This window comes from Bemisia tabaci, chromosome 1, assembly GCF_918797505.1.
Source record: "Bemisia tabaci chromosome 1, PGI_BMITA_v3".
Taxonomy (NCBI): Eukaryota; Metazoa; Arthropoda; class Insecta; order Hemiptera; family Aleyrodidae; genus Bemisia; species Bemisia tabaci.
In genome coordinates, this window is record NC_092793.1 from 21,970,185 (window position 1) to 21,988,524 (window position 18,340).

General features: G+C 35.6%; 1 protein-coding gene across 2 annotated transcripts; it reads left to right on the plus strand.

Moving 5' to 3' along the window:
• The first annotated feature begins 926 nt into the window (after window positions 1–926).
• Window positions 927–18,188, plus strand: LOC109041200 (uncharacterized). Of its 2 annotated transcripts, none has more exons than XM_019057452.2 (15): window positions 927–1,120; window positions 2,219–2,588; window positions 2,979–3,029; window positions 3,902–4,014; window positions 4,980–5,132; window positions 5,333–5,431; window positions 6,415–6,536; window positions 7,875–7,983; window positions 9,025–9,275; window positions 10,147–10,324; window positions 11,350–11,517; window positions 12,274–12,332; window positions 13,338–13,509; window positions 14,383–14,670; window positions 15,993–18,188. In XM_019057452.2, exons 2-15 carry the CDS (start codon window positions 2,237–2,239, stop codon window positions 16,071–16,073), a joined length of 2,196 nt encoding a protein of 731 aa, XP_018912997.2. In that variant the 5' UTR covers window positions 927–1,120; window positions 2,219–2,236; the 3' UTR covers window positions 16,074–18,188. The 2 variants fall into 2 exon arrangements, with proteins under 2 accessions (XP_018912997.2, XP_018912998.2); XM_019057453.2 differs by having other exon boundaries at window positions 2,223–2,588.
• Window positions 18,189–18,340: the final 152 nt, after the last annotated feature.

Consider the following 18,340-nt stretch of genomic DNA (forward strand, 5'->3'; position numbering starts at 1 on the left):
AGCATTAAATGTGGTTTGCAACGTTGCAATCGAGGTAAATAAGCTCCATTTCGCATGGAATGAACCATCGATATTTGAGTTCGTTTACGGCAGGCGTAACATACGACTATTTGACCACGTGGGTGCGCAAGTTGCAGCTCCGCCGGATTGAAGGCGTTTCAAACTACGAAGATGTCTTGACTCTTCACTGGCCTGCCGACCCTCGCGAGCGGGACGAACGCTAAAATCGCTGCGACACTTAGACATCGCGTCATTATTTACGACTCCCTTCTAATTTTCACCATAAAAAAACAAAAGTAACTATCCTAATACCTACGATTTAGAATCAGGGACCGTGTTTTTTTTCGGTAAAAAGAAAATAAGGAAAATAGGACTGAATTAAATATCACGATGAAATTTCTCGTGATTTTAATTATATTCGTTCGTAAAATTATTGTTAATTTTTCAGAGAATCTGTACGTATCTTTTAAAAAATATTGATCACGAATATTGAATTACGATTTTTTACGTTTTTTTCAGTGGTTGGCGACCGCGTAGCGACCACAGGCCCCTGGTGCTTACTAATTTTTTTTTTTTTTTTTTTTTTTTTTTTTTTTTTTTTTTTTTCTCCCCGACACTTTGATAATTAAAATGTTTATACTGGCAGGATAATTATTTCAAGAGTTCTGTGCTGACAGCTTGTTTTTTTTTTTCTCTCTTTCTTTCTTTGCAGATCTGTGTATTTGAAAGATCTTAAGCTTTGCAACGATACAAATTTTTTTCAAAAGCCATTGAAAAATGTCAAAAGATGAGAATGTTAAAGTAATTCTTCAACACCTAATCATGAAAACTTGCGAGAACTCCTAGAGGTTAGGCACCATGCCATTGGTGTCGTGCGTTTTGCCTATGCCCCATTGTAAACAAACCGTTCATCTCTCTTGCAAAATACCGCCATTCGTGATTCGCGCCATTTCTTAGTGCTGTCCGTTTGAATGTTCAAGTTTGCGTGCGCCTCATGCCCATGCCTGTTTATCAACCGGCGAAATACCCGTATATCCCTTGATTTCACCGAATTTCTTTTCATTTATCTCGAGTAAGATCCAGCTATCGTTCAATTGACACCAAGAAACCTTTTTAAGCCGTAAGTAACATTAATTCACCATGTTGAGAACTTTGGCCAGCCAGCAGGATTTTTTGGTTATGTTACTCCAACTCTGTTTTCCGTTAAGTACTTTCTATTCCACGAGCTATCGATGTACAATCTAGTGCTCCTTAAATTCAGAGCATATTTCTCTTTAAACAATAAGTCTATTATCAATAAATCATGTCTGTACTTTCCATTCTGTTGGGCTTTATCTATGTAGGCGAGCAACCAGCCTCAGCGAACTTAGTTACGCAAAGTATTCTGTTCGGTGCAACAAGTTTAGGAGTCGATGGGAAATTTGATTTTTTTCAGCACTGTCTTATCAAACAGAGGTCATTTGTTGCATTCAAATGGAGTTTTAGATAGATGCATTTAACATAAAATAGATCTAAGTAGCGATAGGCAGCTGGAAGAAGGGAATGCTAACTCCTGGCTATCATTGCCTTAGTGAAGTTCATCCACCCAAAACTTGTTTAGCTCAGGGTTGGAGATAGTTTTGCTCATCCCTGGCACTGATGAATAAGTCTACGCTTTGTACTTGAAATCTGGAAATCCTCTCTCCTCTTGAGAGGTACTTACTTTTATGCCCTAAATGGGTATCCAAATTAGAGCGAACTTCTATTTATAAAATTGAAAGTTAAGATTTGTATTTCCTTCCAGTTTCAAATGCCTTAGCTTGAAATGAATTGCCAAATTTTTCTTAATGAAGTAACGTACATCCTCAAGTTGTATATAAATTTGTCAGTTTGGCACTTGAAACATTTATTATTATTATTAATTTCTACTCTTAAGTAGAGCTTGTACAGTATGTCGAGACTAACGCCAATCTCTGACTAGCTCTGAATAAGCACCACTCAACAGGTTAATACATGCAGTCAGACGTCTAACAATTCCTCAACATTTGACTCAACATACAATGCGCAAGCTCTGATTTGTTATTATTGCAGGAGCAGAGATTTCAAGGTATTGTAATTGTGAAGTGCCCTCCCTGCACCCAGTGTTTCAATTATAGAGTATCTTTGTTTTTGTCAGATCTCTCAGTAAAAATGTGTTGTCAAAATCGGTTTGAATTCAAGGAATATTTTTCTGTTTAAGTTAGCTGCAGCTGGACAAATGGGTCCTCCCGAGAAAAAGTCGAAAAAACATAAAAAAGAGAAGCAGAATGCCAAGAGTGAACTAAATCTCAAACCAAATGTTACGGAGGAAGAAAAACATCCACCGAAGAGTCCGAAAAAACGGAAGCATGCATCTCCTGCGAGAGAAAGTCCTCTACCCGAAAGCCCCTCAAAGAAGAAGAAACACGTCTCAGATTTCTTCACAGCCTCTCCAAAACAAAAAGTAGCCCTGGACGCTTCTACGGCCTCCCCGAAGAAGAAGATCAAATTTGATGAAAGCATTACAGTTGGATCTGAAAACTCAGCCGCTGAAAGCAAGCAGAAGCCGTTGCAGAATTGTAATAATAAAGGTAAAGTTTATAGTGGTGTTCTTACTTAGAAAATAGACACCTCTCAAATGAAGTATAATGAAAATTTTCCCAGAAATGTTTTATCCAGCATAGTGACTCGCTTACGATCCTTTTATTTTTAAAAATGAACAGTATTTTGTTGTCTTCTCACGAGAGAATGTATCTCAATTACGCTGTCTCAGTATTTCTTATTTGCATTTTATTTGGCCATAGGAAAACCGTCTTGTGTATTTTCTCTAAAGAAAGGGTACTGTTTAGGGCAATGGTTCACCTATGAAAAAATATAATATTTGTAAGAGACAAGATACTTTCCTTTGTGCGGGAGAGGTTGCTTTCTTTAAAGGAGCCATACTGTAGTTATGAATTCTTATCGTATTTCTTATATTGCAGGAGCAGAGACCTCAGATACATCTGCAGAACCAAGGAAGAATGACATATTTGGTAAGTTGAAGCCTTTGCAAGAACTGTTAAATGTAATCTGGCTCGAAGTTTAATCTTATCACTCCCAGCATTGTTTTGCTAGAGGTGTCGTCAGATAAGTTGACCATTGTTTACTTTCGGTTTGTAAGCGTTTTGGCATCACTACTATCCACATGAAAACATCCGACACTCGCAGAAGCAAGAACACAAGCTCAGATTAGTTTTTTAATACTTTCAAACCTTGTAACACTTTAGTTTTTAGCCACACAGAGATCACAACCACATAAAAGTCGCCAATCCTATCCGCTAAGTAAGTTTTTTATGATGCGATCATGAAACGGAAGTGGAAAGGAGCGAACGCCATTTTGTGCAGAAGCCTAAATTCGCCGTCTGCGCTTGCAAACTGAAAGTAAACAATGGTCAACCTATCTGACAACACCTCTAGCAACACCCAGAAAGCATTGGGTTTCATTCTCTGCCAGAAAACCCATGTTGAATGGTCTCCAAAAACAGTTGCGTGAGGCTGGCTTCTAATTTGAGACTGAGGATGATGGGGCTTCAACTATAAGTGCAGGATCACCTCCTCGAGGCCACTTAAAATTGCAGGTCACTCTAGTGGCATCCTTTTCTTTTAACTTATTTCTTGAAAGTATGGAGTGACTTCAGCTTCTAGGGATTTTTCTGATTTCTCTAATGCTAAATGGCAGAGAAACACCGTTTTTTGTCAATGTGAAAACTCAGGAAATGTTTGTTCTTTACCTAGGTCAAGAAAAACCAGGAAAAGTCAGGGAATTTGTTCCCCCTGAGTTTGTACTCACCTTGTCTTTGCCTGTATCAAAAAATGAGCAAAATGTTTAAAGAATGATATGAATTTTCACTTTTTTCCCCACCAGGTTGGCCACAGAAAGATGTCAAGAAGCTTATCGAACGACTCATCCTAGAGACCAGCAATAATATCAAGTCTACTAAATCAACAAATGCACCTCAGAAAATAAATTGGGACAAGGTTTGTACCTAGATAGAAAACAAGGTTGAGAACCCAAAATTGGTTAGAGTTTAGAATAAGCTCCTTCCAGCAGAATAACGTGTCGTGTATCTCATGTATTACATGTTGATGTCAGAAGTAAAAAAATGTGTATCTCCATTGCCATGTTTAAAAATCTCTGAAAATGTTTTGTTTCTCTTAGAGAAAACTATCTAAAATACCTTCTCAAAATGTTCAGTTCGTATTTTTGAATGAGTGTAAAAAATGCACAGAAATTTTAAGTAAAAGTTCTACTTAGTTTCCCTGAAAAGAAATTAAGACACAAGTCAACTTTCGTAATATCACAATCAAAGATACACGTTTTTCAACTTCAACCTTGAATTTATTACAAAGTACCGTATTAAGAGGAAATAATCATAGTCATTATGATCGTTCACCTCCTAGTTTGGTAAGTAGAAATTTTCTCTAGCTGAGTGGGTCCAGCTTTTACCTGATCGTCTAAAATACTATCTCATCTCTGTCAGTATACTTGCATAAAAGCGCTCCAAAGTGTCTTGAATGTGTGAAGACTTTCTTATTAAAGATTTCTTTCACTACCATTGCTGCCGTTCTTAAAATGCGTATTGCTATATCTCAGATTTTTCGACCTGTCCCCACTTTGCAAAGTTCTTGTGATGTACGCTCCTATCGCCTTCCTAAGGCGTGATGGCTGTCCGTCCGATTTCAATTTGTAAAATACCAATGAAAAGTTTATGGAAAAAAAAGGTTAAGACATAACATCCCCCCCAAGAGCATTATCTATTTTCTGAACAGCCCCAAATGCCACTTGAGTTCATCCAGGGTCAGATGAATGAGGTCACCTGTAAAATGTGCAAACCTAGCATATACTTTTCTTAGAATCAAACCTCCCCTTATTTTTTTTTATTTTACCCCTTAATTTCTTATCTTATGAGCTAATCGGTTTCAAACCTCTTTCTCTTTTCCAGGTCAAATTTGACAAGTATAGCGCTGATGAATGTCTTAACATGTGGCTCCATGTTGATAGCAATCAAAGAAAGTTCAGGACATTAGCTGAAATTCTGGAAGACGCTGCAAAGTGGGTAGAGAAACCCCACTACAGTATGAATAATTTCAGGAGGGTACGTCAAATTTTTCATTTTAAAAACAATTTTACTCTTGATTGTACCTATATTTCGCATTTTGTGTTTTCAATTTTCTCTGACCCAGTCTGTTTGCAAGGAGACTGAGGGTAACTATTTTAAGTAGCTACAACTAATATCTTCTCAAGTTTCCCATTTTTCTCTAGTTAATCTTTTTGGAATTTTCATGTTTATTTCAGATCTTTCCAGACATGCCAAAGCAACCAATGTCAGCCTTTTTCATTTTTTCTCAAGAAAAAAAAGATGACCTGCGGCAAAAATATCCAGATTTATCTTTTGTGAGTACAATTTCTAAAAATCAACCTACTTTATTAGTGTGTTTCTTTTTCAAATGGTCCCGTATTTTACTTTAAAGAAAATTTACCTTAATCAAAAAAGGAGTCTATTAATACATTTTCTCTATAGGTAATCTAAAAGATTTTGAAAACTTGTTTACAATTGACTTTCTGTGAAAAATTACCCAAGGTCAATTGTCAGTACAGTTTTCCATCACAAAATTATAATGCAAATCTTAAAGAAGGAGGGATTCAAATCCGAGTTTAGTTTTTAAAAGAGCACTAAAACACTACTTAAGCCTTGCTACTTAAGGTTGGCAAGCATTAAGATGCGGTGTGAAAATCTAAAAATATCATGCATCTTTGCTGAAGCATCTCGAAAGAAGAAGGGAATTTCGGAGGGAAATTGAGTGAGTTGAAAGTAAGTTTCTAAATCTCATGAAAGCTTCCTCAATGCTACTTTTTCACTGCTGATATGAGTCCAAAAAATAATCTTAAAGCTACAAAGTTTTTGTCATATTTCAGGTAAATAAAGGTCTTTCAGTATGAGCAAATATTTGCTACCCCGAAATTAGTGTGTGACATTGAGCAGCATCTGATAGACTCAGTTGCCATGTTCAATGAGGAAAGGCGTATTTAAGGGCGAACATTACAAAATAAACGGTTAAAGCCTATTACTTGTGGAGATTCAGGTAAAATCAGCAAAAACTGCTCCGACTGAAAACTGCTTACATTAGAGGACATTGATGATGCAAATTTGTTTTGATGTAAGCTGTTTCTATTGTAATTTTTGGTAAAATTGCTGCATCTTGTTGAAGTTGTAGGTAATCAGCCGTTTTGTTAATTTTGCCATTTGTATTATCAATTTCAAATTGCACTACCTCGAATCTCAACCGAGTGCTAAAATTTTCACGCATTATTGTAAGACTCCAAATGGTGTGTACCGTAAGAATTCAAAGTCAACATATTTTTTTGTACATTTGCAGAAAGACTTCAGTAAAGTAGTCGCTGAAGAGTACAAGAACTTGAAAGAAAAAAAGAAAAAGAAGTACGAGAAAAAAGCAGCAAAGTTGAAGGAGGCGTACAAAGAAAATCTATTAAAGTTTTAGTAAGTTTTCCCAATTTTTTTTAGTGTAATAATTCATGGACCTTTTCTTATTAAGTTATTACCTATTATTTAGTACTAGGCAATCTTTACTTGATCACACTTTCAGCCACTGTAAATATTTCTTGAACATCTTCTTTTATTTTCAAGAATAATTTCATAACGAAGATAGATTTTTGAAAGAGGTCTGCAGGAATTTCTAGAGGAGATTAGGTCTGCAACGAAAGAGCACGTCAGATCATGGGAGTCGAAAATGACGTCGAAAATGAATATTCGACGTCATGACCAGACAGCTTGTCTGGTCTGGTCATGTCAATAGAATGACGGACGAAAGGCTGCTGAAGAAGATGCTTGATTGGGTTCCTCCTGGGAGGAGACAAAGGGGATGCCCAGTGAAAGGGTGGCGACAGGGGGTTTTAGAAGAAATGAGGGTTCCCCAACTCTCTGAAGGAGTTTGGGAGGACAGGGAACTGTGGCGCCTAGATGTAGCAGAGCACCAGAGAGCGCTATAAAAGTGGCTTTATACATACATAATCTTTTAAAAACCTACTGATAAACTTGATTGAAAAACTGTACAGTAATAACTAATACACTAAACACCACTTGTTAGTAATCACAATATCATAATCATAATTCGTTATTCCTCATAATCTCAAATTAACGTGGAATTATGCCATTTAACCCACAACAACTACATTTAATTTGAATAACAATATCAATAAAAGAAAATTAGAGAAACTGAAACGTAGTACAAAAGTTGATAAACGTTGATAAAAAAAACAGAAGAACTAAGATGAAAAGTTAATGGGTATGTACAAAAAAGAAAAAAAATTATAAAGTTAAAACTCCATTAAAGATTGCATTAATAATATTTCAGAAAAACTGTACAAAAAACTTCAGACAAATCACTTACTTCAGAGTTTAAATTTCCTTTTTGTTTTGAATTTTTTCTATTAGCTTCAAGACAAAGACAGCAGTGAGTTCTGAGTCCTTAGGTACCTTGTTCAACTGTGTCCGATGGGAGCATAGTGAGGAATGTTGGTTTATTGTTCGAACTTTTAAAACCGGTGAATACTAAGCTCAGGGGTGCTAAAAATCTGTCCTACTTATTACCTATGTGTACAAGAAAACTGATGGCACATAGGCTGTTTTTATAATGAAATAGAAGTAGTAGTTTCTGATTTATAAATGAAGTCCAATTAACATACTTTGATTTTTTCGATCAAAATTTCAGCCTTAGTGCTTTGAACCTTTCAAAAAGTCCCTGTATTTGTACCTCTTCATATTTTTTTTTCATTAAGATGTAGTATGTGTGTACTAATTTGCATTTTTTCCTCCCAGTGAAGAGCATCCAGAAGCAAAACCAGAAGAGCCACAGAAAAAACCCACCCAGCCAAAAGCTGTAAAAGTAGCCGGGCCTGAAGGGGAAAAACCAAGGAAACCAATCACAGTAAGCAGATCATATTTTTTGCGTATGGAGAATGTTTTTTTTTAATTAATATCAGCTCCTTTAATCATCAGGCCACACTTATAGCTTCAGAGATGCAAAAATGCCCAATCTCAAGATCCACAAACCATAGATTACAGCAAACACAAGGCATGTTTAAGGACATGAGGAAATTTCCAATAGTGTTGACTTTTTTCTGCATTCTCTTCTCTTTGCTCAAGTGAGGCCAATCACTTATTTTACCATGAGATTGGGCATCATTCTAAGAGGCGAATGGAAAATTCGGCTGTGAGGCTAGAATGTAAGGTCGCAGCGTATGGTCAGCTATTTGGAACCTTTTGCGCCCCTGGATGACTTGGTATCCGTCTATTTTCCTGAAAATGGTTCCAAGGTCTTCCTACTGTTTTCTACTCAATTAAAATATTGGAAATTGTGAAAAACAAAGTAGAGCACATCCAAAAATTAGCACATCATGCTCCGCATCTTCATCTTGAAGAGAACAGGCAAAGATTTGAAACGGGAGCTACTTACATTCGGCAGTCATCAGTCAACATCATGCAAAATCAAGAGCTTGATGATTGTTGTTCCCGTTGAATCCCCCAAAAAAATGCCTCTATGACATGAATGGGCAAGATTGGGTGTGTATTGTTTTTACTCAGCTGTGTTATAAACAACTAAATAACATAACCTCCAATTCTTTAGTCGCTCAATTGTGGAGGCGGAGATCATCACATCTTGCAAAAATCACGAATGGTCGGAGAATTTTCTGAGAAATAAAATTTATTTCGAAAACTCTAATCCAGTTTTCCCTTCAATTTTTGTAGGTATTTCTCAAACTCAATTAAGGCTTGTTTACTGTCTTTCATTCGAACTTCCCACTCAACTTTGAGCTTGAACCTAACCTTAGAGCTGAGCTTGAGCTTGGCGCTGGGCCGGAGCTCAAGCTCAAATATCGATTGCTGGCAAGGAACTACTTTTAATAGATGTATCATTCCTTTGTATCCCAACTAATTTGAAGTCAATCTTATTTTATTGTGTTTTCAGCTCTACTTGGCAGAAAAATTGGTGAATTCATCATTAGATCCCAATCTGGAAAAGACTGAGTTAACAGATAAATACAAAGAAAAGTGGAAAAAACTCTCAGACAAGAAGAAACTTAAATATATTGTTGCAGCATACGAAGCTGAAGTGAAGTACAGGAAAGCAGTGAAAGACTATAATGCTGAACATGAGAACAGTATTCCTCTACCGAAGAATTCTGTTATTTCGAAGGAGGAGTTCATAATATTAGACAAGTATGTTTACTGGCATGTATTGTATGTTAATGTCTGCAAAACTATATTTTATTCGTGGCACAAGAGTCAGTTGAATTCAAAAGACTTATTGCCTTGTAAAAAGAGTATTCAGCTATTGAAAAAGCAGAAAAATAGTAGTAGCTGAAGAAAAGAATTAATTAATAATGTCTAAAAACATCATAGAAAATCCAGGAATGGTTTCCATTGTTTGAGTTTTTGATCTTGTAACTAATCTGGGTTTCTAACGATCTAAAAATCAAGGAAATTACAGTATTAATGGTAAAAATCAGGGAACTTTGCAACTAAAAAATCAGCTAGGCAACCTCAGTCGGCACTATTTGAGAAAGTCCGATCAATTTTTGAGTGCCTATTTCCATCATACAAATCTCAAGGTGAAGTTATGTTTGGAGATCCAGAACAGTCAGAAAATGTGAAACTTTTGGAGTCTAGGATAGGCTAAGAATGTCAAGGAATGTGAAATGAAAGAAAAAATGAAAAATTTTGAATGAACATGTCATGTTGTTGGAACAAACTTCTGGAAGAAAACTGAGAGAATTTAATGTGAAAATCATCTGTAAAAATTTCTCTTTCAGCTTGAATAAAAATGTAAAGGAAAAATCAGGAAATCATTTGTGAAAATTACGCTTTCAACTTCACCTTAAAATGTCAAGAAAAGCAGTTTTATGAAATGTGTTGAATTTTTTTCCTGTAGCTAAATTTTTCTGTCTTGAATCCTGGTCATGGCTTTAATATTTTGGCTTTACACTGTTCCTCTAACGATCAGATTACCGCCTAGAATCAGGATACTGATCAAAGTCTGTAATTAATTTTTCATGTATAAAATTTTGATCATGTCTGCTTTATGATGCAGATCGCGAGGCAAACCTGTGAAACCTCCAACAAGCGCCTATGCTCTGTTCTTCTCGCAGAAAATGACAAGTCCGGAAATGGCAGGAAAATCCAACTCTGAGAAGTTGCAGAAAATAGCAGGCATATGGAAAGACATGGGAAGTGTCCTGCAGCACAGATACAAAACTGAAGTAAAAGAGGTAAAACTTACTATTCTTACCAAATATTAATTAAATGCGTTCTGGTAGCAAAATTTCACTCGGCAACAGTCTCCGGTTGAAAATTTGACGTTTTTTAGCTTTCTGGAAAAAAAGAGCCTTAATTTTGTTTAGGCAAGACCTTCAGTACAAAATGAATCTTGTTGAGTCGAGTCGAGTCAAGCAATGGTAGTTTTAGATTTTGACGGAAAACTCTCCTGTGTCTCCTAGCGGCCTAGCTCATTTTCATGTCAATAGAGAGCAAGAAGTTGCATCATGATTTGACAATTTCTCATTCTGAACAATGTTGATAGGACTTTTAAATCGCTTTTACTGGAAACTATATATCTTGCATTATTCGAAACGCTACAAAGTTTTATCTGATGTTCTAGTGCCTTTTTGCCCCAAGTACATTGTTCTGGAAATATTCCTCTATATTTTGGTGAATTTCAGTTACTCTATTATAAATTTCTTTAGACCAAGGTCTCTTCCCATGGACAGCAAGGTTGCCGTTTTTCATGGCAAATGGAATATTCTGATTCAAAAACGTCTCTTTGTATTAGACACTAGCAGTTCCTATCATCAATTCAAATTATTTAAAATCAGGACATTATTAGTGTACCAATTTGAACTCTTGAGCATAGCATTTTAAAACTTGGTTTATGTAAGTGACTATATTTTTACTCTCTTGCCCCCCTTGTGGGTAGAGGAAGTATTGTCATCCAAAAAAAAAATTTGAAATTTCAGCATTTCTAGGCGTTTAAAGGTGTTTCGAGGGAAAAAAAAAACATACCCGAAAAAATGTATATCCATATCTTCGTTCGGCATACTGTTTTTCTGTGTACAGTAAAAAAAAAAAAAAAAAAAAAAAAAAAAAAAAAAAACATGAAGCTACATAAACCTAGTTTTTTTTGCCCTGCCAAGATCTTCGAATAGTCTGCCCCACTTATTCATGTATTATTATTACATTTTTATATATGTACATTGCATTATTTCTCATTTTCTCATGACTGCTATCTCTCTCACAGTTGCAGAAAAATTTTGAAAAAGATTTTGAAGCTTTTCTAGAGAGGTTGTCCCCAGAAGAAAAAGATTATGAGATGGAAAGGTACAAACCTGCTGGCAAAAGGGCCTCGCCAAAGAAAAGCCCCAATAAGAAGGCCATCCAAATGACATTAGACAACATTGTGGTTTCGGTAAGTTATGAGTATATGTACACATAAGCAGGCAAAAATGTAGGGTTTTATCAGTATCAGCCTGACTGCATTCCCTGTTGCCTAATTTTCTCTCATGATTTATTTTTTCAACAGAAAACAAACCATGTACTTAACGCCTTTAAACCCTCTGTGGATATACCTTTAATTACAATGAATGTCCTCACAAAATTTTAAGTATCGGCATTCCTTTGTTTTCTGTTGAAAAAATAAAAATAACAAAACTTGCCAACATCTGATGGAGTTAGGTTGTATCTTAATTCATCTGTGTAGATGGCATCCAAAGCCACAGAGCTGTATTCGCCTTCCTACAAATAGTTTTTGAAGTTAATAATTGCAGAAGTATCATCAATTTTTTAAGTCATATTGTTTAAATTGCTCAGCTCATGTACACACTGCATTCTGCCATGATGATTTGTCCTCTAGCAATGAATTTGCAAAAATTTCTGTAACCAGACTATTAACCCCTGTTATGTCCCTCCTGAAAATTTTGTGAGATTCCAAATCCTAGGAAACGACTTGGCAATACTTGATTGTAACAGACGTTTAAAATTGCTGTGGCTAGATTTGGACCTGTTTTGCTTGCAATGCCATTCGTAGGACTAAAGTGAGCGGTATCTATACTCCAGAGATTGATTGTGCGTTTGATTTTACATTACTTTTAGTGCTGTTGATAACTATCCTGGGGGTAAAAATTTTAATTTTGTTTTTTTTCCTTATTTTTTTTCCTTTTTTCAGAGTAAACCGACTGTCCCAAAACCGCAATTAATCATGGGAGAACCAGAGCCTCCTCCAGGGTAAGTAAACCAAAGGTTTCGATCAAAGTCAAAGCCGTGGGTATTTCCTCAGGGGGAGAAACTGCGCTACATTGTGCTCAGTAATAATAATATTAAAAAAATAATTCTGAAAAAAAAGAGAAAAAAATCCAGAAGACGTCTAAACGTGCCTAAATTCAAAGTTATCTTTCTTCAGTGCAAAGGAAAGCACAGACAAGAATAAAAAATAAAATTCTTGTTATTGTGCATCTTGCCAGTGTTCTTTTATTCTATTTTATGCTTTCCTTTACACTGATGAAGACCAAAGTGTCGGTCGAAACGTTTACGTGTCCACCATGTTAAGGTAAAATTGTAAATATATTAACATCCTCTTGCACATTGATTTTTTATTAAAGCATGGCCTAAGTCGCAATTTTTGCATATATTTGTAAAGTCGGCTAATAGCTCAACTTTTGTTTTCATCAATATTTTGTTCCCTGAACATAGCAGATTAGAATTCTAAATGGCTTTTTCTCCAATTTAACCAACATTTTTCCGAGTTACTAACTTCAACCTGTCAACGCAATGGCCTAGTTTAATTTTTTGGGGTATTATTTGTCCCATATTGTTTGCAAGACACTCTCCTTTCTTCAGGGAGGCAAAACATGCCCTATGGTGCAATCCTGGGATCTAAACAGGTGTAAGGTAAACATTGCTCTGAAAACAAGTTTTTAAAAAAGCTGTTCTTTTTCCTATTGGTTGTCTTTTTGAAAATAAGGCATTAAAAAAAGCAGGTATTACTTTTTTCCTTCAAATTGGGTATTTTGTTTTTTGGTTCCACAAGACTCAATTCGAAAATTCGTGCATCAGGCAGAAACACCGTATCGCAAGAAAAAGTCAGTATTTTGGAACTTTTTGGACTGTTCCTACTTCATAATCCGGTGTCAGACTGAGGGCTTTGTGGATCAAGGTTTCCTGTCCTGTGGAAGGTCACTTTATGTGTGTATAATTTTTTTTTTCTCTCTAATATTGGTTAATTTGTTTCAGGAATGAGTTGGAATTTTTCTCCCTGCAGCAACGAAAAGAAAATCCCCAGATTTCTCAGAAAGAAATCATAGGAAGTTATAAGAAATTGTCGGATGTTGATAGGGCCGCACTTAAAGCAGCGTATGAAAAGTGCAGAAAACAGTATATGGATGACTATGAGAAGTTTTTGAACGTAAGTTTTAAACCTCTCCAGTTTTTCTTTTTATTACCACTGCCATGGACCAGCTAACTTGTTCACGGGGTTAGGGCTTCTTGGCACAAAGGATGTAGCTTGTCTTATCGCAGTACCTACTCTGAAACCTACTCCTATTGATAAAATGAGACTTTAAATATACTTAATAAGCCAGTAACAATATGAGTTACACAACTCCAGCATATATACGACACAGTGAAGAGTTTTTGCTGCCTTGAGAAGAAACTGAAAGTGCTGGTACTGATTTTGCTTCCTTTTTCATAACCCGGTTATGGAGGTCAGGACAGGAAATCCCTCATTGGTAATGAATGGATTAAAAGAGTCAGGTTAAAAAAGTAAAGAAAAATGTCAGCGAACTTTATGCAAAAAACTGGAATTTTGAAAAATCCTGAATTCTGAAATCTTGAAATCTAACTAATCCAATGGGGGGGGGGGGGGGGGGGGACATCAGCAGCGCCGAAATGAGTCTCAGTCTGGTTCGGCGTTAAGTACTCCTGAGTTTGATCCTGAGCAGTTGATAGAGAAATAATTTTTTTCTAGGAATTGCAACTTTAATTAATGTGATGCACTGAGAAAAATGATTCATACTTTCAAAAAATGTTCTTATGCTCATATCGTTCGCAGTGAAATAAATTGCAAATATTTTTCATTTTAATTTCTACGCATGCCTGTGGAATTTTATCCTACCGAGTGTTCAGACACCTTTACAGTGCTTTCTTCAACTGAAAGCTTCACTAAAATTTCTATCTGCCGTGCTTGCCAAATTTGGTATGTGCGAGTCAAGATATTCATACCTCATTCGATGTACACCTTTATTTAATCAACTCTGAACTGTGTTTTCTGATTAATCAGAGTTTCGAACCGCAGCAGCTATTGTTGTACACACGCCAGAAAGTGAACCCGGATCTCTCCACAAAGAAAAGTGATGATGAAGATGAAGAAGAAGAGGAAGTGGAAGAAGAGATCGCATCACTTGCCAAAACCAATAATGAGGATTCTGACGAAAGTAGCGATGAAAAGGAGGAAGAACCCAAGAAATCAGCGGGGCAAGTTCTAAGTCCCGCGAAGAAAAATAATAAGGCGACAAAAGAGTCTAGTTCTGATGAAAGCAGCGATGATGAAAGTCAAAGCACAAAGCAGGTTAGTTGGGTTCTCTTTGAATGGAAAAATTCTTTTTTGTGTCGATTGCCAGTTTGGAAACAAGCTCGGAGGAATCAGGGTGGCCAAAAGTCTGGGAAACCAGAAATTGTCAGGGGTATTGATATGTCATTACAATGACTTACAATGATTTTACCTGTTATTACTAATAATAGGTAAAATCAGGGAATGTCAGGGAATTTTGATTGAAAGTCTTAAGTTTCTGATGTACCTATACGAATATCATACTTGCAGCTTTCGAAAAATCGCTTATTTTGCGCGATATTGAAGTGAGAATTGTGTGCCCATTATCAACTAATGGAAAATTTGTGCTTATGCCGCGTATAAAAGTGAATGATAAGTACATCTTAATGAATTTACAGAACTGTGGGATAGTTGCGTATATGCTGCAATATTGCAATGATTTTTGTGTAATTTCTCATTTACTTTACCAAAATTGCTGGAAAATTTGCGCATTTCCCGCGATACCAAGATAGAAAGCGGTTAATTTCTTTTCATTCATCGAATCCGCTGGAAAAATAACGTATTTCTTGCATTTTCAATTGCAAAAATCAAGTGTGCAACTATTTTAACTCCGGAGTAGGTATGTGGTATCACACGAAATTGAAGGAAAATCATAGCTTTTCGCCTAGCCTAAGTTACCGCTGTTCATGAATATAATGTTTGCATAGATTTATAAATCGCGTATTTTTCACGATATTGAGTTGAAAATTGAGTAACCTTTCATGATTTTTATGAACCACTTGAAAATTTGAAGGTTAATTAGGGCCGTTTTTGGGCCCACTCTAGCTGAATTCCCTTAACCCAACGATTTTTTGCATATTGGAGGTCCATTTTCTACGGAATCCTTCATGATTTGGTCATATGGGAGTTGGGAGCCCGATTTTTTCGAAAAAATGCTGGCATTTGTGGGTTTGAGGCCGAATGCCGGAAAATCCGCTTATTTTGTCCAAATTGTCCCTCAGACCCATGCATTGCTTAGGCTAGTATTAGACCTACAAAAGCAGAAAACGGTCAAATCTTGATGTATTTTGTGAAGTATATAGACCTTCAATGCCCAAAAATTCAAAGAGTTGAGGAAACTCTGCTGAGGTGAGTCCAAAAACGGTTCCTAACAATACCCTTCCTTTAGAACCAAGCCTATCCATAATTTTGGTCCCATAGCAATACATTTTGGGCATTTGCGTACCAAATAAATTATCCGCTCATTCATCAGCATTTTCAGTTTATCAGCTTCTTACATAATCTTAGAAGACTTGTAGTTCGATTCAATTGGTTTTATTTTTATTTTCTCACTGTTTCAGGTATCAACGCAGCTGATAAAAAAATTGTCCGACTCAGGTACATCAGATTCAGAATCAAGTTCAGATTCTGATGATAGTTAATTGTTCAAGGGATATTACATTTTATGTTTGACGACTAGTATACAAATGCTCTCTGAAGATGATGATCAAGCCAGATCTTGATGACGGTCTTGTTCAGAAACATCTTTTATGTGTTCAACCATAAAAATTGACTCCTTTGGCTGAAGCTAGTGCTAGAAGTTTTTAAGTGTAAAAATACTAGAATTTTCTGAAAGACTCTGAAGGTCCTAGTTTTATGACGTCAGATTCAAGCAATGTGCAAAACATGTTTTTTGAGAAATAGGAGAAAGTTTATAAATTCGCTGGATAAATTGAGAATTTTGGTAGAAAGTCTCCTAGTGGCTCTTTCAAATGTTATGTAGTCTGTTTCTTGATGCAAAGTTGGTAATATGTGGGTTGAGATAAATCCAGCAGATGCGAGAATCTGTGAGTGCACTACCTGTGTTTCCAGTAGAAAATCGCCTGTTCTGTCACCATAGTTTGGTAGAAAACAGATCACCCATGTGCAATCTAACATTTCACTTGTCTACTCTAAAAGGTATTTGCTTTTAAAAACCATGAATGAAAGTCATAAACTAAAATGAAAACTTCACTCTTTTATTTTTCATTTTAAAATTTGATAGAACTTCATTTTTCATGTAGAACTTGTATTTAAAAAAAGATGTATGAAGGTTTAATAATCTTGTGAGTGTCATCCTTAATTTTTAAACTACATTCCATGTGAAATCGAATGATGTATGAACCTCAGGAATTCTCACAGGAACGAAAAATTTGATAGTGATCAAAATATTTGTAAAATTTATTTTTTTAAGGATCTCATTATAATTTTTATTTTTGGTCTTTTATGTCTAAAGGCTTTAGCAGGTATATGCCTTGAAGACTAACCATGTACGGTTTTTTTTTTTTTTTTTTTTTTTTTTTTTTTTTCTTTCGTAAATTGATTTCTGGTTCAGACGTAACTGTTCAAGAAAATGAAAGTTTTTTAATCTGATATAAAAATAAAATCAACATTCTCCCTTTTTTTTTATCAAATTACTTATTTAATCGAATTTAAAATCATAATGCGAGTCAGGAGCAGAAAAATCAAGCCATATTTGAAATCAATTGAGCCTGTTATTCAGGAGAAGTAATATTTCCTGAAGTGTGATACATGGTTCCTTACCTCTAATTTGTAAGCTTTTCTTTTTTGATTGCTCCAGTTTCTTTTATTATATGAAACACTAGACAAGAGGCGAATTTAAGAATTATGTTTAATGTTATCCACTCAAAATTTCACGTAGAAACCAATTTGTTAAAAGAAACTTTTTGGAGGTAATGCCAAACCTAGATATTTACGTTCTTTGATGCGTAAATGAAACTTTCCATTCTTTAAAAAACCATAATCTACTTGAGTTAAATTGCACACTGAACATCACAGTAACTCTGTGAGGTATGCGAACCTAGTAACTTCAATCCTAGAACGTCAGCTCAGCTGTTGCACGTTGTCTGCATTGTGAATAACTCTGAGAGGGGAAAGAGCACTGTTCAATTGAGGAGCCTGCCAAAACCGTTGTAGTGCAAGATTTACGCAGGCTTTGAATTATCTTGCGAGTAGAAACTTAAGATATTTTGTAATCAGTTCTATTTGAAAACATTAAATATCAGGGTTAGAAGTCTGTCATTTCTAGTAATTCACGATACGCAAATTTGTTCTACATAAAATTTTGAAGAGGTAACTTTCATCAGAATGCTTAAATTCGGACCTATTCCAGTGGTCCATTTCTTATTAACAGAAATTTCCATTTCTTATTTTTCGATGGAAAAGTAGTACATGTTATCGCTCGCCCTTATATGAGCAACAGATCTAGGAGTGAACAATCTTCTCAAGAGCCCAGGAAGTCCCCACAAAGGACACATATTTTTGCTATAATCTTTGTCGTGTTACTTGTTGTATGTTTCATTTAAGTTTCTGTTTTCAGAAAGAAATTTTATTCTGCTCGAAGTACCTAGTTTAAGTACTTAGCATAGTCAAGTAGGTCTATAAGAACCATCCCGGCCATTTATTTTGTGCTCAGGTCTCATTTACCACTGTAAATATTGACAAATCTTATTTTTATACGACACTCAATAAATGTTCTTGGATTTGTGATTTTTCAATTTTTCTATTTCTTTCTTTATCTGAAACTAAATTCAAGCACATCATGCTGCAGTATCACTCTAAAACAATACAATAATATAGAAATTAAAAAATCATGGGTATTTTTTATTTATCCATCAAGTTGTCACTTGGCAATGGTTGGTGAAACATT